The following is a 23,284-nucleotide window of genomic DNA, read 5'->3' on the forward strand; positions in this document are numbered from 1 at the left end:
TCCATCAACTCAAGGTAAAATCTTCTTTATGGCATAGCCTACTTCTTCTGGGATCACATCTGGTATTTCACTCATGTTCATTGAGACCTCCTCTTCTTTACTGCTGTCATCACTACTACATAGGTTTTTGTAGAATTCTTCTACTATTCTGATAATTACATCTGTTTTGGTTTGTTTTGCCATCATAATTTTTCAGGGTAATGATTTGATTCTTTCCTATTCAGAGGATTGTTGCATTTATGATGTTCCCATTGTCCATCTTCAGTAATAAGTTTCTTATAGTTTGTAATTCACATTTTTGGGGTCTTGACTATATTTTATTTATCTTTTCATCATAAGTTCTCTTGTTTCTTGAGAGATCTTTTTATCCTTTAATATATTTTATCACATAACTGTGATCTAGGTCTTCTTGTTGGTCATAAAGTACACTAAATCGGTTCTTCAGTTCTAATATGTACTCCGCTTGGTGATTTCTGAGGTTCAAGATGTCAATTGGCTTCTTTCCTCATTTGTTTTCTTCTTTCCATTTTGGCATTGAGATTAAATCTGCACTGAACCACTCTGTGGTCGATTCCAGTATTGAAACTGTAGTATTGGACCATACAGTCTTCAATTTGTTAATTCGGTTCAATTTTGTTTGTTAATATGTAACCTATTTCACTCTTTCTAGACTTCTCCAGGTCCATTTTCTTGTTGGCGTGTTGGAGAGAATTTGTGATGAAAAAAGATTTGTGTTTTCTGCACATTCCCTTAGTCTATCACCTCTTTCATTCCTGTCTTCATTTCCATATTTACCTACTGAGGACACACCATGTCGTTGTTTTCCAATTCTTCCATTGAAGTCCCTGATGAAGATTTTAACATGTGCGCCTCCTTTTTCATGTAGTTTTTTATGATTGTACATCAGCTACTAATTGGAGTGTACTTTTGACTTGAGCACTTATTTTGAATTTAATTGGGTATTTAATTTGAAAATAGTATTAGAACAAAATATACCCTATGTAAGAGTTTCTTGGTTTAATTAAACAAAATACCATTGCTCCGCTTTCAAAATTGAATACATAAATCCATTCCTGAACTTTGAGGAAGGATAGTCAATTTATTTATAATCTAGTATAATGGTTAAATGGTCACAAAATTAAAAAAAACTGGGTTAAACTAAATGTAAGAACTGTGATTGAAGCCTGTTTTCCACCATTTTCTAAAATAAATTATATATATTTAGAAGTCAGTCTACTATTCTTTTATACCAAACTGAATTCTCAATTAAATAATTACCTAAATTAACATCTTTAGCCTACAATTGGAGACACGTATTAAATCTGAATGACAGAGGCTTTCCAGGAACAGAATGTAAACCCACATTAAACAGTCAATTAAAACAAATCTTATTTTGGGACATTGCCAATCTGAGTAATTGCTATGTGTGTTCTGGAGTATTTATTTGCTCTGTTGCTTGAGGAAAAGGTGCATCCACACATGTTATTGTTAGTAAACAATACTAGTTTCAATTAAACATTTGCTAATTCAAATCGGTGCTATAGTTTTTGTAAACTTGGGGCTTTTAAAAAGGCTTGGCCGTTCCCACCAGATGGAAAGTCTGTAGATTGTTATTCATGAGTTAATTCATCTTTCTGCTTCTTTGTTCGGATCTGTTCCCCGAGTGCATTGGCAGCCTCTTGGTTCTTAAGACGGGGGCACTCTTCTCTCATTCCTCCCCATAAATAATCTATTCAATTGCTAAGTGACAGACAGCGAGCACAACAAGCAGGCTGATGTCATCGCTCTGTTCCCCCTTGCCTTAATAAGCTGCATCCCCCGGTGTGGAATAATAATCATATCTGAGTGACAATGCGTCACCTCTCGCAGGAAGTGGCAGTGTGAAGGGCAGGTCATCTGTCAGCGCTGACAGCCACCGAAATAAAGTGTGTGTGAAAGCGCAACTCTCCCTTCTGAATAGCTTATATGATTCACACCATGAAAGTTGACGACACTCTCATCGGTCCAGAAAGGTGCTGTGTATCAACTTCAACTTTGTAAAGAACCACATGAAACAAAATCAGAACGACTGAATTGAGCGACTTTTATTTGTTTGATTTAGATTTTTTGTTTACACACTGCACTATAGTTTAATTAACACCCAAAACAAAAAAATGTCAACTTCTTGACTTTTGAGTTGTGTCAGAACACAAAAACATGTCAACCAGAAGGCAATTTGGTACAATTTTACAAAAGGAAACTACCTGATTCAAACTGCCCTGGATGTATGTTTTCAATTGAGGTTATTATTATAACATTTATACATTTCCACAAAGTTCCATTTATTCAAAGTATAGTTAATACCATATAATTATTAGTTAATCTCTATAGTTATTACCCTCAAGGAAGAACACAGCAATAAAACTACTCCGCTTAGGATAAGACGATCTGAAAGCTTATTTGAAATAAGTAGGCATTAAGTGACATTAAGAAGTTACATACCTTAATGCTTTCCCGCGCCTTTTCCTTCAGTCTACAATGTTATATTAACGATTTTACAATAAAGTTGTTGCAAGTATTCAAATTTAACTTAACTAATGTTGAGAAATCAGTTTCATTAAAAAGTGAACTTTATCACTTGGATTTTAGAATACTTGTATGACTTTTTATTTTAAATTGCTTTTAATCAGTTCAAGGTAGGGGATTTTTTTTGTCACTGCGTAGGAAACCAGTAAGTAGGCTAATTTAAACTACTGATGTCAAGAAATGTTATAAATGACGGAAACGTTTTAAGTTCACTTAATGTTTTGATGAAGTAACTGATGGATGGCAAGACATCAGAGGCCTCAATTTAACACTGTGTTTAAGGTACATGAGTGGGTAAACTTGAGTCAGGGTAATTCAAACATTCCTACCAACACACGCTGAGGGTTTAAGCCTTGATATGACAGTCCAGCCCTGCAGTGCCATGGTACTATTTGTTTATTGATCCAACCATGTGGTCTATTAATTATACTTTAATGCCCAATATATCCTTATTTTGAAATATAAGGGTACAGTTAAATAAAGATAACCTGTAAAAGTTTTCTTTAAAAATACCCAATTAAGAAGATTCTGGTTTAGTGGAATAAACGAAATCTCATTTGGAACAAAAAACACAAGACTCTTGCTCTCCAGGGCTCTGGGGATCTGTGGTGCAGAAGGATATTTGAATGTTCAGCATTGAGCTTCTGGTTAATGTTGCTGTTTGTATGATTATGAGACGTTGGCAGGATTCCATGACAATTTCAACCATCCCTAAAACCATGGTGACAATCACACACTGAAACATGAGATCATATTCCTATTTAGAACATTATAAAGGATTTCATCCAGTGGTTTCTTGAAGGAACTTTGATCTCAAAGTAATCACTGGAATAGACTCCATCCAACTCTTTATCAAAGACTAAAGCAATTGTTTATTTAACCTGTTCAAGTAATACAATTTCATTAAAGGGTTTACAGCAGTCCAGTGATGCACTACTTTAGCACATGGTCTTCAGGTTTTCATTTCAAGTCTTATCTACATAATTCAGCTCAATATTTGCTTATTTGAACCAATCTAAGAACACTTCATAGTTTAAGGTGCTGCTGATTTACAGAGACCTATAAAACCTGGACTGTGGCTCTCCAGGCCACAGCTGTGGGACCTTCTTTAATTGCTCCTATTTGAATTCCATCCAAGGCAGCAATGTCCTTTTTGTAAGACGGCCATTAAAATTGGACTCGGTTGGTATCCTGAATTGGGTTTTACTAGTGCATTATATATAGTTTTTTTTTCTCCTTAAAATTCACTTGACATTGAATGCTTTCGAGTACAGATCCATAACCTGCAGAAAACAACTCAAAAGCTTCACCTCTTGTACTTGCCACCAGGAATGGCTTTTTACTTATTTGAATGTGACAACCTAGAATTAATGACCCCCCCCCAGATAATTCTTCCAGACTTTTAAGGCCTGTCCCCGGGTAAAAAGGCTGTTAATCACGTTAAGAGCAGGTTGTTCTGCATGGCAGAGACGGCTATCGGAAGCACCTTGGGTTTCTCAGTCTCTGCCAGGCCATCTGTTGGGAGTGATAATACTTGACTGCTTGATTGTTCTTCATGGCACACCATTATCTGGCAATAAAACAGGTTCTCTGCAGTTTATTGATGGGCATTTATGGCACAGGTAACCAGGCAGATGTCACTTTTTACAGCCCGTTTCCAGGGATGAATAGCATTCTGCTCTAAAATAAACCCAACAATAAAAGTTTTTTTCATACCATGTAAGTTTTAGGATCAAGAATCAAACCAAAGCATATCACCCACAAGCCCCTCTTTCCTGGCCAAACAATATGAATGATTATATGCTACTTTTCCTTCAAGTGTTTTTTTCTATGCAAAGCACATTCCTGCACCATTCTAGTCAAAGCCAAATCAGGGACTGGAAAGGTGCCTGACCCAAAACATTCTTCTCATTGGAGTACATTTAAAAGGCAAATCATTTTTCCTTAACTAAATCTTCTTTCCCTACACATTTTTGTATTTCCTTCACTTGACTGACTGCATCAGATATTCTAAAACCAGATTTGAAGTGAAACAAATAAAGTTGCAATCAGAACTGCAAGCATAAGACAGGAAAATAAAAGTGGAAGTCTGATTTACCTGTAGATGCTTTAATACAATTAACAGTTGTTGACCATCTTCAGCTGATGCATTAGAACATAAAGACCAATATTTATTTTTCTAACTGGATTTTGCAGACAAAAAAAAAGCTTATTACACATAAGATTTCAGATTACAAATCTCACCTAGTGTTGGACATTTCTTTAAAACTGAGGCATAATTCTCTCAGATGTCCATTTGGATCCACAGCCTTTTAGGAAGATCACATTCTGCACGATTAGATGGAATCATATGCAGGATGAAAATAGCACTGCACTTCCTGAATCAATGTGTTGTGTGAGAACAAGCAACACCAAAAATCATTAAGTAGATCTCTTGTTCTCTATAGGGACAGGTTTGCAGGATGTCTCATTACTTTTCATTTTTGTACTTTTAATGAAATTAAACCAAGAAGCAATAAGGTGCTCTAAATCCTGCCTTTTATTGTTTAACAAGGTCCAAGGCAACACATTAATTCTCTCCATGTATTTTCTCCATTTAGGTAAGTCCTTGACACAGGCAGCCCTGTTCCTTTTCTTAGCAGTGTTTGTGTGTCCTGAGTGTAGGCCAGGTGTAGGCCATCCAGCTATGGATGGCACGAAGCCATCCTGTGGTGTAGGTCTTGGAGTTTGTGGGGGGGATTAACAGAGCAACACTTTCCATGAAACCATTCCCCTGGCCATAAATTACCCGTTCACCACGCAGAGCTGCTCTCCGCCAGCACAGATATTTCTTCTGATGTCAGCAGCACATTATCATATTTAATTGCCCCCTGTAACCTACTCTAAATGGGTGAGAGATTGAAATTGCCACAAGTTGTTCACAGGAAACATGATTTACATCACTAACACAAGTGGAGAAGCCAGTCCCAGAAAATTTATGGACCGGTTTATGAAGTGCTGTTATAAGCTAGCTCTTTTTTTTAAATCACAATTTTATTTATTGTAATCATTCACGATGTCAGGCATATATATAAAAAAAAAAAATGGACTCAATCTTTAAAACATACATTGCCTTCAATAAATACCTGTACACACCAGTGGCTACTGAGAATGTTCTTGTCACTGCTATAGAACCTTCATAGAATTAAGGATTTAATGAAGGTTTGAAGCATTTCTTGGGTTTTAAATGACATGTGTGGACTGGAGTTAATACTTACTATGGGGGTGCTTTACAGACGAGTGAAATTCCCATCCATTTCTGAAGATTGTTAATAGGTAAGCTATTAAAAACTTCTTCGGACACTACAAGGGAGCAAGTTTATTAAAATATTTGAGGTAAGATTAATCACAGTATTTTTGAAAGTACTGAAAGTTAAAACATATGTAGCACTTGAGAGCTCAGATGGAATGAAACATTAAATAAAGAGGGGACAGGGTTGAGATCTCCCCTTTGCAGAATAAAATTGGAAAACAAAATGGAATCCAGAGACCAATAGACTCAACACTTTTTTGAATTGTTCAACTATCACTGCCTTTGTAATCTTCAGTCTAGTGTTTTGTTTGGGTTTTTTTCATGATTAGAATTGCTTGATTTGGTTGTCACACTGCCTAATCAGTTAATTTAATATCTGTGTAATTAATATGGATTTACAAAGTGAGGATATAATTGTGGTTCCGTTTCTCATTAAGGAATGTTTCTATTACAGCTAAATAAGCAATTATAATTGCATAAAGAAAAAATACCAGTCCACGAAACACTTTTGTAGCCAATACCAAATGTCCTTTTACTACCATTCAGCACAGGAAGAGTGAGGCAACAGGCCATGAGAGAAAGTATTTGTATTTGCAGCAGTGGGCTTGCACATGGCAAAAGCAAACCCAAAATGACAGGCCGATGAATGAATCAATATAAGATTAGCATAGTTTCATTTCATGGCTATTCACTCACCCCCACCCCGCCCCCTACACCCCACTCTCCCCAACAAACAATATTCCAAAAACAAGTGTTATGAATCTTGTACAAAAAGAATTAACATAAGAGTACAGTGTAAATATATATTCATATTTATACATTTTCTAACTATTTACACAATGGCATCTGTTCAGGTCTGTGGAGTGCAGTAATTGACTGCAAAGCAAAAAAAAAAAAAAAAAAAAAAAAAACCACTCATTATTTGTAATTAAAAAAAAAGAAAACATAGCACAAGGAAAACAAAAATCTCCCTCTAACATCTGTAACATTTCCAGCCGCCTTCCAACCCCCCAACAGAATCCCAAAGTTGCCCATCATCCCCTTCACAAAGAGAGATACAAGCCTTTCAAATCCTCCGGTGCAGTCCCAACAGCTGCAAAGAGTCGAAACAATACCAGATCAATGGTGCAGCCTCCGATTTCAGGGCAGGAAACTGGCTGATAATCTTGTACCTATGTGTCCAAAGTCCGTAAAATCATAAAGCATGTTCTCCCATTTCTGTACCTGCTACAGTCAGGCCAGCAGAAAGAGTCCCTTCGGTCTCAAGTCTTTCAGAAAGAATGGCTGGCTGTTGGTAGCAGGGCCAAAGAAAAGGTGGGGGGCAGGGGGGACTGGGGAAGGGTCAGCGTTTCTTGAAGGTCACACCATTGGGCTGTGGGGGGAATTTGGGCAGGCAGGGCTCATCAGCCCCAGCATCGTGGGAGAAGACCGAGTCCTCCCCCGAGGAGCAGGTGGAGCTGCGAGTGTCAGGGTAGCTGGGGGAATACTGGTCCAAGGGCACCGAGAGGTCCAAGTACTCCTGAAACAGAGCGAGAGAGACCGAAAGGGAGTTAATTTCCTAATGTGAAGTAATTTACACAAGTGTTCCATAGCTATTATAGAAGTATGAACAATCTGAATCTGGAGGGGCACGTTATGCTACAGGGAGGGGATTAGTGCACGATGAACCCCAACAGACATTTACCCACCCCATCCCGGCGGCTCAAAGCCAATTAAACTGTTAAATGCCCGCGCAGGGAACTCCCAGCCAAAGCTGGTAATTGCTGTAGGAAACATCTTGCACTATTTGCAGATGCTTTGATTGGATGCATCACTGAGGAGTCCCCCTGGTTGCCTTTAAATTGGGTTGGGTTGGGTTGGGTTACACAAAATAGTGCAAATAAGTTGGGCAGATTCACCATAATAGATCGTGTGAGCTTACCTGGTTGGAATTCATGACCAGGATGCGGTCCAGGTCCTCAACCAGCTGTTTGAAGGTCGGCCTCTGGGAGGGCACAGCATGCCAGCAGTCCCTCATCATCATGTATCTGCACACACACAATACAAATGTTACCATTTGGTCACCAAATGAGACTTCACTTACAACGTGTAATGTCAAGTTGCCATGGAGTTACGCTGTGACAGGTCACCAGACACTTCCCATGCAACTTATTCAATTGCTCTATTCTGGCACAAATATGTAAGTGCTTAATAAATGGACACATCATTATGGAGCTGGTTGCACCAAAAAATGAACTGGATTAGAAGGCCTGTTGGTCTACTCTAACCCTATGGGACATGAGTTCTTCCTGACCCTTGCTCTTGAAGCCTTATTCTTCAGCCTTGGTCCAAGAGAGCTTCAACAGGTGTGAATAAATCAGTGGTTAAGAATTGTTAACACCTGACCAATTTTTTTTTTTTTTTTTTTTTTTTTTAAACAAGTGATAGTTGGACTGGAATGATAATGTGGGGCATTTTTCCCCCCCATAAGAGACAATGGTGTGACAAAGGAGGGGGCAGTGTAAGGTTGGTGAGGTGCTCTTACAGCTCATGGGTGCAGGTGGAGGGCTTGTCCATACGATGTCCCTCCTTCAGCAGCTTGAAGAGCTCCTCCACTGGGACCCCAGGGTATGGAGAGCCCCCCAGAGTGAAGATCTCCCACAGCAAGACCCCGAATGACCATCTGAAACACAGTTACTTGGTCAACACTGGTCCCATTTAAACTTTAATTGAATGGTAACGAGACTCCCGTTGTGACAGACTGTACAATGTCTTGCATTTGAGCCAATACCGATATTAGATCATGCCTGTTACATTATTCTCAATTAATATATTTTATGAATTCTGGAACATATATAGAAATGGTATTTGCAATGTGAAGCGAAGCTTAAAGCACGTTTCAGCAAATCAGTCTGCATTTCTCCTCTGTTACTGTGCACATCGAAAATGAGGAACCAAGTGAATTCACAATAGTCAACTTCAGATTGGGAGGAAGGAAAAATGCATATGCAGATTCTAATTTACAATAAAACAATAGCCATTTTGTACTCACACGTCACTCTGGTGTGTGTATATCCTGTCGAAGAGGGCTTCTGGAGCCATCCATTTTACTGGCAAGCGACCCTGGGGAGAAAACACAGACTTGCATTATTACACTGCTCAGATATATTCACAGGCTGTACATTATGAGATTACTAAAAATTAAATCCTGAATTAAGATAATCTGATTACGATAATCTCATCAAGATGGAAGCTGTATTCAAACAACTATTGTGTAGTGAATGTTGCACATATAAATGGCGAAAAATGCCATTCAAAAATGTCCACATGAACAAGGAATACCTGTACACATCTGTGTACCCCCCAAAACAAATGTAAGCCATCATTCCTATGTATTCATGTAAAATTCTGGTTTTTAATGTAGTGGTCTACCAGAATGGATTCACCATTTGCCATCTCTCTTCTCCCCCCCATGCCCCATATAGCTGTTAGGACAGGTAAGCTCACTTTCTAAACCACTTTTAGGCCTGCCATTTTACAGAAGAGGGCAAGCCACACTCACATTGGTGGTTTTCTTGTAGTAGTCGATGTGGTGAATGTCTCGTGCCAGTCCAAAGTCAGCGATCTTCATAATGTTGTCCTCGGTGACCAAGACGTTCCGGGCAGCAAGGTCCCTGTGAATACACTGGAAAAACAATCTCATCAGGACCCATCACTCACTTGTTGGATTTATTGCAGTGCAATGGTGTAAATAGTGTTATGAACTACACTCACCTAAAGGATTATTAGGAACACCATACTAATACTGTGTTTGACCCCCTTTCGCCTTCAGAACTGCCTTAATTCTACGTGGCATTGATTCAACAAGGTGCTGAAAGCATTCTTTACAAATGTTGGCCCATATTGATAGGATAGCATCTTGCAGTTGATGGAGATTTGTGGGATGCACATCCAGGGCACAAAGCTCCCGTTCCACCACATCCCAAAGATGCTCTATTTAGTTTAGTACAGTGAACTCATTGTCATGTTCAAGAAACCAATTTGAAATGATTCGACCTTTGTGACATGGTGCATTATCCTGCTGGAAGTAGCCATCAGAGGATGGGTACATGGTGGTCATAAAGGGATGGACATGGTCAGAAACAATGCTCAGGTAAGCCGTGGCATTTAAACAATGCCCAATTGGCACTAAGGGGCCTAAAGTGTGCCAAGAAAACATCCCCCACACCATTACACCACCACCACCAGCCTGCACAGTGGTAACAAGGCATGATGGATCCATGTTCTCATTCTGTTTATGCCAAATTCTGACTCTACCATCTGAATGTCTCAACAGAAATCGAGACTCATCAGACCAGGCAACATTTTTCCAGTCTTCAACTGTCCAATTTTGGTGAGCTTGTGCAAATTGTAGCCTCTTTTTCCTATTTGTAGTGGAGATGAGTGGTACCCGGTGGGGTCTTCTGCTGTTGTAGCCCATCCGCCTCAAGGTTGTACGTGTTGTGGCTTCACAAATGCTTTGCTGCATACCTCGGTTGTAACGAGTGGTTATTTCAGTCAAAGTTGCTCTTCTATCAGCTTGAATCAGTCGGCCCATTCTCCTCTGACCTCTAGCATCAACAAGGCATTTTCGCCCACAGGACTGCCGCATACTGGATGTTTTTCCCTTTTCACACCATTCTTTGTAAACCCTAGAAATGGTTGTGCGTGAAAATCCCAGTAACTGAGCAGATTGTGAAATACTCAGACCGGCCCGTCTGGCACCAACAACCATGCCACGCTCAAAATTGCTTAAATCACCTTTCTTTCCCATTCAGACATTCAGTTTGGAGTTCAGGAGATTGTCTTGACCAGGACCACACCCCTAAATGCATTGAAGCAACTGCCATGTGATTGGTTGGTTAGATAATTGCATTAATGAGAAATTGAACAGGTGTTCCTAATAATCCTTTAGGTGAGTGTATGTTAACACTAAACTTTTAAACTTTAGAATCCCCTCCTGACTCATGTTGGTGAACATGTTATCATATAATTATTTTAGTAATACATTTAAAATTAACCATTAACGTACGTGTATGTGTGTATTTATGTATAGATTGGAAGTGAAGATGTTCACTTGTTTTGTCTATGTATTTACAATGCACATCTGCAAAGCCATTAGGTAACTAGTACAATGTGTATGATTGACAGAGTGAAGCCATGTTCAACTCAGGGGTCAGCATTCCCCCATATAGTGCTGGATTATAGATTTTAAAAGTGCAATATGTCTATTTGAACAGATGTGTAAAATATCAGTGTGGACTGCGGTTTCCTAGCATTCTCTAAAATTATGTCGAGCTATAATCCATATCCTGTTCCCAGAATTTCTAAAGCATTTATGTATGAAATGACAATGCAATTCTCAAATTTTCTGTACCTCAAAGATTTAATTTTAGTCTCTCTAGCTTTTGTAACATTTTCATTACCGTTTCAAACCTTTATGTACATCAGAAAAGGCAACATCATATATTAGTATTACTATGCTTAAACAAAAAGTGTCTCCTAACTACTGGGCAACATAATTCATGTATTGTGTGTAAAATGTGTAAAATAACAAATTTCATCAAACGCACAATATGGATATGACCATGGTCACATTTAAATTCAGGCATTAGTCTTGTTAAACAGAATATAATTTAAAAAAAGACAATAGGCTGATAACATTTGTATCACTATTGATTTGCTGTTTGGCTACTTTTGTATTGCTTGCCATTTTACATACAGCAAGGTCATGGTTTCTATTATGTAAATTTATAATAATCCCATAAAATATTAAGAACCATTTATTTAATGCAAGGTTGTAGATTGCCTATCAGTTAGTTGCATATTATTTCTGTTCAGTTACATAAATAGAAATATTAAAGAGCCAGCATAACCTCTACCCTGATTAAAACACTTCTGATAACTGTTGAAATATCAGTATTATATATATAATACACGGTGATGGTGTTATTTTTTTTTTTTCTTCTTTTTTTTCATCCCAATATCCCCTTCAAGAGAACTGAGTGGTTAACAATCTCTGCCGATTTAAGATTTGAAAGACACATGGGATTGTGGGTTTAACAGAGGGCAAATGGTGAAGAGGTCAGGCCTACCTTTTTGGAAGACAGGTACTCCATTCCCCGGGCCACTTGATAGGCACAGGAGACTAGGTCCTTAATGGACATGTGCTCCTCTGGCACCTGGTCAGGGTTATAGCAGTACTCCATGCCAGGGGGCCGGCGAGCTCTCAGGTATTCTCTCAGATTGCCCTTGGAAGCGTACTCCACAATCACATACAGGGGGCCTGGGGACAGGGAGAGAAGGGCACAGGGAGACAATTTAGGCTCTATTGGGGACATTTCCTGTCACCTGGCTATATTCACCTGATGGTTCAAAATCCAAAAAGATGTCTAATCAATTTAAACTCTTTACATTTAATGAGATATTGAGACTTCACTGTTTTCTTATTACAACAGTTGGCAAAAGATAAAACTTTAAAATAGTTTAGGAAAAATAAGAAAAAATGAAGTACAATTCTACACTTAAGATCTATTCTATTCGGTGGACTACAGGACAAACGGCCAGTAATAAAGGCAGGGAGCCATTAAATCCAAACACAGAAGAGGGAAATCAGTCGAAGCTTATAGCAGTCATGTGGACAGCAACCGCAGTGCCGCACAATGAAACAATTTTACAGAAACAGCTCCTTGTGTGGACCAGGAGAACGTTCAAAGGCATTAAGTATTAGGAAACGCAAGCTGGAATGACTGCCTTCATTGAACTTGTCTATTCAGGTTATTAACTCACAGCCAGAGAGGGAGTGGAGAAATGGAGGCTAATGTTTTTACAAGATGTGCAATGGTGCCAAAGAAAAGGTTTTAGTGCTCTTGGCATGTTACGTGCAAGAGCTGCAATGGTGGGTTCAGCCGAGGTGATTTGTGTAGGTGAATATTCTGTGTTTTGCAATCTTATCACACGGGGGATAATTCTCTCTGGTCTCCCCCAAACCTAGGCCTGGAGAATTTATTTTTTCTGAAGTCTGTCTTTGGTCTCCACTGCTTGGTCCTACTAGCTCTTTGTGTCAGCTCTGTCACATTCTTTCTATGGGATGATGCATCTCTCTTCTCTCCATCTCTCAGTCCCAGATGCTCTCAGTTCCCCCCCTTACCATCCTGAGTGCAGGCCCCCAGCAGATTAATGATGTTCTTGTGTTTGCCAATAATCTTCATCATTTCCATCTCTGAGATCAGGTCCGACAGATCCTTCTCTGTAGCATCAGCTAGGAAAGACCAAGACAGCTGGATTACCATAACAGACACGACCAGATCATCTTCCATATTGATTGACCCCTCAGTCTATCAATATTTTCTAACAGCACTTACAAAGAAAAATGTGCAAGCTGCAATACTATACAAGGTCCAGAATAGTATTGCAGCTTTTCCTATTGAAAATTACTCTTAAAAATGATCTTCAGATCAAGGACTATGTATCTGGATCCTGCGTAGTTCTGACATACTCAAACAGTTTTACAAATAATTCAATTAGACAGTTTTCATTTATACCCCCCTAGTTTGGAATCACTAGTTGATAATCAACTCCAAGTCTATTACAACATAAACAGAGAACATTCATTTATATGTAATGTGCTTAAAGAACATTGCATAACAAGGATTAAAATGGGGGGGGGGGGGATTAAATTAACCGATCCTAACACCTTAATTTTAACTAATCCTAACAACAGTTCTATTGATCCTTTGAATTTAAATGTGAAGCAGTACACCAAACTCATTGTCCCTTTGCAAACAAATCCTTGTGACATTTGCTACCTATTGGCAGGTCCAAACCAGAGAACATTGGTCATGAAAACTGTAATTCTGCATGACATTCAGCAGTGCTGTGTCCACTACTGTAACTCATCTGCTTTCTCTTCAGCCCTAACTCACATTTCAGCATCTTCACAGCCACCTTGGTCACTCGGTTGGGTTTCTCCTTGTCTAAACCAAGCGCCTCGCCCATCACAACCTGGCCAAAGCAGCCCTCACCCAGCGGCTTGCCCAGGACGAGCCTGTAGGAGACAAACAATTGGGGGGGGGGGGGAGAGAGAAAATAAGTGAAAGGCATCAAGAACATAACTCTTAATGAATGGACTGATTGCCATTAATGGGTCAAAATTACCATGGGTTGAAGTGATTTAATAACAGACTAAAACCTGCAAGATTATGGTTCCACTGGAAAAACTATGGACAACTATTGTATGTGATCTTACTTCAAAAGTGTTTGCGATTGCAAGTGCACATGTGGGTATGTGACCATGTGGCCTGGCAGTTGTATCGGGGCTTAGACAGTGTACCTGTCACGGGAGAGTTCCCAGCGGGGGTCCTGAGGCAGCTCGTACTCCGACACCCCTGACAGCATGGGCGTCCCACTGGAGGACAGTCGAGAGGGACGCACCAACATCACCCCAGAGTGTAGAGAAGAGCTGGAGTCCACTGACACCTATACACACAAAGCATGGTTACTATCTGAGCGAGAGCGTAAAGGAGAAAGCAGACTTCCTGCCCAAGAAAGTGGGGAGAGAGAAAGAGAGAGAGAGAGAGAGAGAGACAGAGACAGACTAAGGGTGTCCAATCTTGGTGCAGGAGCTCCCGAATACATCAGGTTTCATCTTTAATTCAGACATTTTTAAAGACCTACAAAACCTTCCATTCTGAACAATTATGCTGGAGTTTAAGTAAATTGTCAATTTCAGCATCTTTCAGAACAAACACCTGAATACACTTTGGTTCCCCAAGGGCCACGGTTCCCTTAATTGAAGAATTTCCTTGGAAAATTGACCTACAATTAACATCTTCCCAGTCTTCAGAAATTGGTGTTTCATGTTGACCTATAGCTATAAAACTAGTTAGTTCTCTAGGATCTGGAGAGATACAGACAGTGACAGAACATGAGGGGAAGATAAGAGGAAAGCCTCTGAGAAAGTGAGAGTCTGGGATGGGGAGAGACATTCCTCTATAGGAGCAGAGATCATTCAAACCTGTGATTCAAAGAAAACTAAAATTCTAATAGTCACACCCTGTAAAGTAGACCATATTCACTTCGAGGGCTTATAGACTGCTTGTTTAAAAGTAGTACCTGTATGAGGTCACTCAAAACCAGTAGGACTCTGGACTAGTCAATGAGAGAGGCACAGTTCCCAATACTGGGATAAAGGTTGGCTGCGAGACCAGAAGACCAGTAAAGATTGTTTGCCGTTATTGCCATAATCCATACCTTAGGTGTCAAGGACAAAGCAGCCAATTCAATAGAAAGAAAGTAGGTATATTGAATTAGCTACCACAGCGGTTTTGGAGAGCATGGTATTATTATTTATTTCTTGGCAGACACCCTTATCCAGGCTGACTTACAAAATATAAGCACAATACAAAGTGCAAAAGTATTCAGAAGTACATTCATAGGACTGAGGGCTCAGCAGCTTGGTAATAATGACCATAACCCATTATTTTTCAGGTTTTTTTTTTTTTATCACAGACCGTAGACATCCACTACTCCAGCTTGATGTTAGTATACATTTGAAAAAGCCATGTCCGATCATTTTAAGTCAGCTGCTTTAGGACTGTCAATTTTGCTAACCACTTTTGAGGACAGTGCCTACCGTACGTTCAACACTCGTTAAGAACTCGCTAAGTTGACTTTTGCATAATCTCTACTTGATGCAAACCAAAATGGACATGGAAATCACTTATGGAAATTCAGACAAGATAATGAGTTTACAAACTCTTGTGTTTGTGTCCACCTTCATGTTCAAAAAACACAAACTATACTTCAGGGGTGTGCCTTGTTGAAATGGGTTATGTGAGGTCATTTGACCGAAGGATTGACAGTCCTGGTATCTGTCAATTAATTCCACAATAATTCCCAGTAATACAAACCTTAAAATGTGTTACCAAGTGGAAACGGGGAAGAGGACAAAGGGTTAAAAAGAGTACTCATTTTAAATAGCTATTCAGACTACTACTTTACACAGATTTTAAAAGCCGGCCATGGTGCTTAAAGAACAACTAAATAATATACCTGGTATTTGTATTTACTGCAGTTAACCTGACTGTTATATAGTGAACAAGTTTCCCCTTGAAAGATACCTTCTGTAGTGTTTTTTTCTACTGCTTCTCAAAACTGTTAAGGGTGGTTGGCGAATAGTGTTTAAGATTAATTATCTCCCCCTCCCTCAAAACACCCTAAAAAGGGATATTGCTGTCCAAAAATAAACTGTAGTTACAACAATACACACACTACAATTTCACATGAAAACGTGTCAAGTGATGTGTTGGTTTCACCTTTGGATAATAGTTTTCTGAGTCTCCCAACTGCTGTTTTTGTCAATGAGGGGGATATTTTGGGAGACATAGAAAGACACTGTTTGCTACTTAAATTTGAAGACCAACTACAAATTTTACATCTAGTTAAAATAAATAGAGAGATTGAAACTGATTAACTTGGCGAGGAGAATTATTTTTCACTTGTCTATGTCGGCAGGCAAGTCAGTTTCTTTACTTTTTCTATTAAATATTAATTTTGAGAGCATTTGGTGGTTCTACTCCATGCAATCCAAGCGGATAGCATATCACCTGGACACCAATCTGAGCAGCAGAACAAAGGAAGAGTGAGAGAGGGGAAAAGTAAAGTTTGCAAACCCCCTATCTACTTTCTGTTACCTGTCTGCGCAGAGGGATGCTCTTGGCCAGCTTGTGCACGGCCAGCTGGCTGTTGAAGTCACTCTTCTTGGCTGTGCTCTTCATCTTGAAGATGATGGCGATGACCACCATGATACAGATGAGGAAGAAGCCCACACAGTAGATCAGCACCTCCAGGTAGGTCTGGCTGGGCACCGGGGAGGGGGGCATGGCTGGGCACAGGGGCAAGGGTTAAATTAGACTGCAGAGGCACAGAGGTACACTTGCACACTGAGGATGTATATGCCGTCAGACAGACAGAACATGCAGATGCAGACACAGACACACACATACACAGAGTTTGAGAGCTGAGGAGCTAGACAAAGAGGCTAGCTGCATCTGGGCTCCTATCTAATGAAACTCCCCTTATATGGAACAGGTAATTCTGTGCAACAATGACCCCAGTTGCTCTAGTTCTGTCAAACTCCCCTCCAGGTTGCTCTAGTTCTGCAGTTTCCACTGTGTACCAGAGATTGTGAAAGGAAGGGGGCAACTTGGAGGCATATGTACTGGTAGCTGCTATAGCTGCCTACATTTCTCCATTGTTAAGCTCTGAAGATTAAGCAGTGAATTTTATTCAAAACCATAAACCATGAACAGAAAGAAAACTGACTTTCACCCACCACTGTTTCAGAATTTAGTTAATTAGGTTATTAGTATTCCTTTAATTTGTCATGTGAAACTGATGAATCCAAATAAGACCCTGAAAAGTCTACCTCAGTTACAGGAAAGATCTCCTCTTGCTCTCACAAACAAACAGGCCTGGACATGAACACACACAAAATCACATTCCACACACACACACCAGTACATGTTCATACTCCCAATATATGGACCACAAAGCAAAACATACAGAGACGCATGCTGACATATCCATCCAAATGAACAATATACACAAACAAAACACCACTAACACCTAGCCCAAAATATACGTTTTAATGATTAGTTCCAGCGGAGACTTAATATTTCTTAAAAAACATGAACATTAAGAAAAGAAACAAACCTCAATTATCATTAATATTTATTTAAAAGAACTTAACCAATTCAAGAAGTTTAAATATCTAATTAGTTCATGTGTGGTATAATTACATTAATAAGAGCCAAGTGCCAGGATTAAATTGGAGCCGATTGCAAATTCCAAATACAAGACACTCATGAGTCGAGAAGAAGCCTCTGGCAATCAAAGCAGCCCTCAAGTTTTGGGTTTGGAATTTACAACTGGTGGGTCTGCACCTCTATAGAGCATCCAGGTATATTGTACATTATAACAATTTTACTATTTGGCACATTAAAAAGTGCTGTCACTTGAGTAAAAAACTAAAAGTTTGTTTTGGTGCTGCCATAATATATAAAAGTATTCCAATCCAAGTTAGTTTTTAACATGACACTTACTACTAAAACTACCTGTACCAACAAATATTTAGACAGGCACATGGAACAAAAGCGCAAAGTCGAGGAAACTCCGGTAGGTTAAACCTATCGAACCCTGGCAGCCCTCAGCCAATTGTACGTCACACTGTGGACTATATCGGTAACGGACAGCTACAACACTTGAGATTGGCATCAGTGCCATCTGGACCAGAGGGCTCAACCTGCACATCCAATGGAGGCTTTAACTGGTTGAACCACAGAGTTCCAGACTGATTTCCTTGATTTATGACAAGCTATAAAAATGACAAACTCAAAGCATATTCTTTCAAATATGTCCCTAATGTGGTGACCTTAAGAGGGATTTCCAAGCTTTAAAAAAGGTGTTGGTAATATATCAATATTATGATGCATTTGTGGGCTTGAGAGTAAATGCAGTGCATGGATAAAAAATGCTTAAATAATCATACTCATACTAAAAAGTAAATCATAATAAAACATACCCTCCCCAACCTTAGTTTCCATCTAACACTGTGGAACGTCCAGTTATTTTCTGTTAAACCATTTACGTGTCAGTTCTCTGAGGGGCAACACATTAAAAACAACTGCTGCTACTGTTCTTAGTCTGAAATTCTGCAGCAAAACCACTACAGGCAAAGCTCTTACACTGGGGCTGAAGAAACCTTGACTCAGTGGATGAAAGCCATTTCAAATCAAAAGCTTTCCAAGGCTTAATGTGGCCAAATATACAGGGAAGACATTAACCTCTTTTACTATAGTCAATGAATAAAACTGATAAAAGAAAGTAAAGAAAGCAAAATAAATGGCAGTAATATTTAATATCAGGTCTACACAATGCATGGTGTGATGCAAGCCTTAACAATTTGACCACATATTTGGATCACAATAGAAAACTTTAAAATGTTTTGCATATTTTCCTTTTCAGTAATCAATTAACATGGTCTACTGGAAATCTTCAGTAAAACTATTACTCCAACTTAAGCTCCACCCTTAAGGTCGGTAGATGTTATGACCATAGAATTAAATGTATCAAGTGTATCTCATATGCAGTTTGTATAATATTTTCTTGCTTTTGCAATAGCATTGTTTTTCCAAGGACACATTGCGAGAGATTACCCTGTCAATATATAGGGTTAATAAAATGAGTGATCCCAGTAGAGATGTCTTGGACAGCAAAAGCACACTATGTACTAGACTTTTTTGTATTTAAAAAAAACAGCCAACGTCTAATTAAATCTTGTGACAAACTTCCAATAAGTTTGATTAAAAAACAAACGAGGCTTATTACATAGTTTGCATACACTATGCTATGTATTGCATGCGACTCTCTGATGTACTGCTTTTCATGCTACGACTTAAACTAAATATAAGAGTGAAGTATTTAAGTGTCACATGCTATGTTTCTTTAACAGTACAAGGCCAGTTTACTTCCCCTCAAAACTCCCTGCCAATTGGTTTGGAAAAGTCAGTTTGGCTCTTCCTCAGAAGAGACAACAGGAAATGGGAAAACGGAAGCACAGACTTCAAATTACTCAATCTATATCACAGGTGAAGTAACACATTTGTGTTTTTAAGGAGATCAATACACTTGGTTTCCACAGAAAATAACTGAATATCACCCCAAACTTGAGGGGTACTGTCCTGGAATAAGTCAAAGATCTTGTATCTCGCAACCTTCCTCCGCAGAAAGACACCAGCACAGAACCCCACAGACACCCAATAACACAAGAGAGCTCCCCCTTGTGTCTGGAGGCTTCATGACAAGTGGCTGATAATTGAGGAAACGCTAATTCCAACCCGGAAGTTAACGTCCGTTCCCATACTGTCAATTATCAGAGCCATCCCTGAAGAGCAACTGAGTGTCCCTTCAACAGAGTGAAGGGGCATCAGCTAGGCGAGGTGCCAGGAGAGGGAGATGGACAAAGACTGTACATACTCTTCAGGGCCCTTGTCAAAATCACCATCCAAACAAAATAATTGCTTCAAATCAATTTTCTTTTAAGAAGGCAGAAACATTTTCTTTGTTTTAATGAAACCAGCAGATAAACTGCAATGCCAAACACTCATTTCTATATGGCAGCAAAACTATTTCTGATATACACCTACTACATGAAAACAGGCCTAACTTGAGCAATTCTAAGCTCCAGAGTGAAAACCTTAGCCTTATGATTAACTTGCGATGGATCACAAGTTTGAGCGTAAGCCTACAGGTCACACTGCAATCTAGGAGCAAACTCCTTCGCATTAGCTCTTCTTTTGGAAGTCTTGGTTCATAAAGTTAGTTTTGAGTGTTTTATCTTGCTGCATTTTCATTAAAAACAAAGACACAGAGATAGGGGACCTCTCTCCGCACAGGTCCCAGTCCCACCTAGATCTAGGACTGGGTGGGAAGAGGACCGTGTCAGAAAGAGCAGAGGAAGAAGGGAAGGCGGGTTAGTGCCAGCTAGTTGGCCAGCCTTCATTGCCCATCGCTGCTGGACACAGAGGAGGTGGTCATGGTTTGAATTGAATTTAAACAACTCTAGGTGGGTTTGGAATCAACCAAAACAATTTAAATAAAACTTTGCTTGTCACCTCCCAGAACCACCTTTTCAGTGTCAAAGGCAATGGGCAGCCCATTCTTCTGCAAAATGATAGGAAATTGGGACATGGAGGTGTAGGGAAGGACTGAAGGGGAGAGAGAGGGGGAGGGGGACAGAGAAAGGAAAGGCAGAGGGAAAAGAACCATTTATACCTTTAAGAACGGTCAGCCATGCAGAGTGATGAGAGAACCCGATAGAATTGCCCGCCAAGCAGGTATACTCCCCAGCGTCATCAAAAGAGACATTCCTTAGTTGGAGGACTTCCATTTCCTTGTCCGTTGTGTTAAGGCCAGCCGTCTAGAAGGAGAACAATGGCAGCAGACCGACAAATGGGCCAAACGAAATAAAATAAAAATGCCTAGAGTATAGGCTCCAAAAGAAAAGGTTTTGGCGTGGCATGGGGTGGGGTGGGGGACTGAATCCCCAACCCACCTCCACAACACCCCCGTAGCTTCCCTCCGACACCCTGTTAGTGGAGGAGAGGGACAGGAGGAGGAGAACGGACAGTCTGCCCTAAACTGACACCCGTCACCACTGGAGGGACCAATGTCCCAGAGTCCCATCTTTGCATGCAGGAGATGGGCTACATGGAAAATCCTCCTGCAGAGCACACACATTCACACTGGTACACAAACACGCAAACACTCTCTTATGTAGGCGTACTGGGTTTTGATTTAAAAGAGAAGACAGTAAAGAGGAAGGCTGAAAGAGATTAAGAAAGATAAGTTTGAAAATGTGCACAAGTGGTTTGTTGCCTTCAAAGAGCAAGGCTGAGAAATTTGAGGGATGAGTGTGGAAAACTCACAAGCTTTATCATAAAATCCTTGGTTAGTGCTCTGCATTTTCAATTAAATAATTTTTGTAGAGGACTACAAATGTATAGATTGAGATCTACAGTCCACAGAGTAGATCCAGGAGTGCAGTTTTTCTCCCTAATACTGTTCTGAAGGTATAATCTCCCAGTGATTCAACACCACAGGTCTGGATCACTAGTATAGGGGCTAAGGGGCTAGACTCATGCAACTAGGAGAAATGCTATAGAACTGAAGGGGTTTATCTGGGGTTGATGTGTTGGATGTGCCCTGCCCTAAGAGGTGAAGCAAGCTGCAAGACCTTAAGGAGAGTTTAGAAAGGGACAAAGGATATGGGTTTTAGATGGTTGGATTTAAGAATTAAGAGGAAACTGGAGGGTGGTGGTGGGGTTTTTCAAGGCCTACAAGAAAAAGATTCTATGAGCTGTGAGAAATGAGAGAAGGACCCAAGAATGACGAGAGATGAGAAACAAAATGGAAAAATAAGGGACGGGGATTAACATCAAAACCCCAGCATGCTCATGTGGCTCTGCAGAGATTTTCCATGGTTCCGTAACGACAGCGAGAAACACCCAAGTCAGGAGGGAGGGAGGGAGGTAGAAGAGAAAACAGCTGGGTGGTTGATTATTTTTTTGCGCGCGTTTCATATTTTACTCTTTAGACCGTCCCCACCCGCCCGTCTGCCTGTCTGCCCGACTGTGGGACCTGGCCGCGGCTCAGACGTTACCTTGTGCCTCATGTGTGATGACGGTCAACCAGGCCGACTGATTGGCCTCTCCTATATAATTGGACACTTTACAAATATACTCCCCGCTATCCTCCTCCGTCACATTGTAGAGGCTCAGCACCTGAGTGTTCGAGCTATTGACCCCCGAGTGCTGGAAACAACAACAACAAAAATAAACCAACAAGAGACAACAAGATGGGATCGTGCCACCACCAATGGGCCGAACCAGGTTAAAGGGGGAAACTGACATCACTTCCACGTTGCTCCTGTTATTTCAGCTCTTGCTGGACATGTTTTTACAATAACAGCTCCAGTTGCTCCTCTCAATTGCCCACTCTAAAACCAGAGTCAGGGCACAGGAAGAGAAATTTCATGGGGAAGTATATTGAGGAGACCCCTTGGTCAATGAGGCTTCTCCATTGGGGCAGGGTGACACTTATTTGCCCCTCCTAAACACACACTTGGTTTTGGAGTGCTTCCTTTATGCCAGATTGGAAAGCCAAATAAAATAAATAGAAATCACAGGAAAGTGAAGATGCAGGTTCCCCTTTAAGGACTTTGCTGCACAATATGGATGGACTACACCAACCTAGGTTCCACTAGTCTACTGGAGGCCCGTGGACTGTGCAATAATCCTGTAAAATTTAAAATTACACCTTAAATGCATAATTTCTCCAGTACGGATTTCTAATCCTAGAATAACTATTTTCCCACCTAAACCTTGAACAAAGAAAACCCCAGAAACCTTTACTTTGTAAAAAATATATTTATGCAGCATATCAATTTAGGAATGTCTCTATTGCAATTGCTCAATGAGATCTACTTATTGTTCGATTACTTGAGGCATTACCAGTATAATCCCTTTACTAGTACCAGCAGTGCCAGTATGTATTGACACAGTATATTAGCACTAGTTATATCCCAAGTTGGTGTAATCCATGCTAATAGTCAATACAGTGCAGACAGTAGTGTGTATGTGAACATGGGCTGGTATTATTCTGATAGTAGGATTTTTAGATCCAAATAAATATTGGAGTGTATGCACAGGTACTGTGATTTGTAGGGGTCTATTCAGTCTTAAGAGACTGTAGTGGAAAAGTGACCATCCATTCCTTAGCTATATGCAGCTTATAGGCATGGCTTAATACTTATTACTACAGTTATTGATCTATGCTCTTATACAGTTA

General features: G+C 40.0%; 1 protein-coding gene across 5 annotated transcripts in view; it reads right to left on the minus strand.

The window, feature by feature from the left end:
• Positions 1 to 6,429: 6,429 nt before the first annotated feature.
• fgfr1a (fibroblast growth factor receptor 1a) overlaps positions 6,430 to 23,284 on the minus strand; it is a 62,387-nt gene continuing 45,532 nt past the window's right edge. For 2 of the 5 annotated variants that reach the window (XM_066714421.1, XM_066714425.1), the window contains 11 exons: positions 22,098 to 22,248; positions 16,563 to 16,760; positions 14,208 to 14,352; positions 13,801 to 13,922; positions 13,026 to 13,136; positions 11,971 to 12,161; positions 9,399 to 9,521; positions 8,889 to 8,959; positions 8,382 to 8,519; positions 7,779 to 7,884; positions 6,430 to 7,376 (listed from right to left, as the gene is read on the minus strand). In XM_066714421.1, the coding sequence (XP_066570518.1) occupies positions 7,200 to 7,376; positions 7,779 to 7,884; positions 8,382 to 8,519; positions 8,889 to 8,959; positions 9,399 to 9,521; positions 11,971 to 12,161; positions 13,026 to 13,136; positions 13,801 to 13,922; positions 14,208 to 14,352; positions 16,563 to 16,760; positions 22,098 to 22,248 (1,533 nt within the window). In that variant the 3' untranslated portion in view covers positions 6,430 to 7,199. Of the gene's footprint in view, positions 7,377 to 7,778; positions 7,885 to 8,381; positions 8,520 to 8,888; positions 8,960 to 9,398; positions 9,522 to 11,970; positions 12,162 to 13,025; positions 13,137 to 13,800; positions 13,923 to 14,207; positions 14,354 to 16,562; positions 16,761 to 20,710; positions 20,856 to 22,097; positions 22,249 to 23,284 lie in introns of all 5 variants that reach the window. The other 3 variants (XM_066714423.1, XM_066714424.1, XM_066714422.1) reach the window with 3 other exon arrangements.

The sequence above is a fragment of the Amia ocellicauda genome, chromosome 9, assembly GCF_036373705.1.
Source record: "Amia ocellicauda isolate fAmiCal2 chromosome 9, fAmiCal2.hap1, whole genome shotgun sequence".
Lineage (NCBI taxonomy): Eukaryota > Metazoa > Chordata > Actinopteri > Amiiformes > Amiidae > Amia > Amia ocellicauda.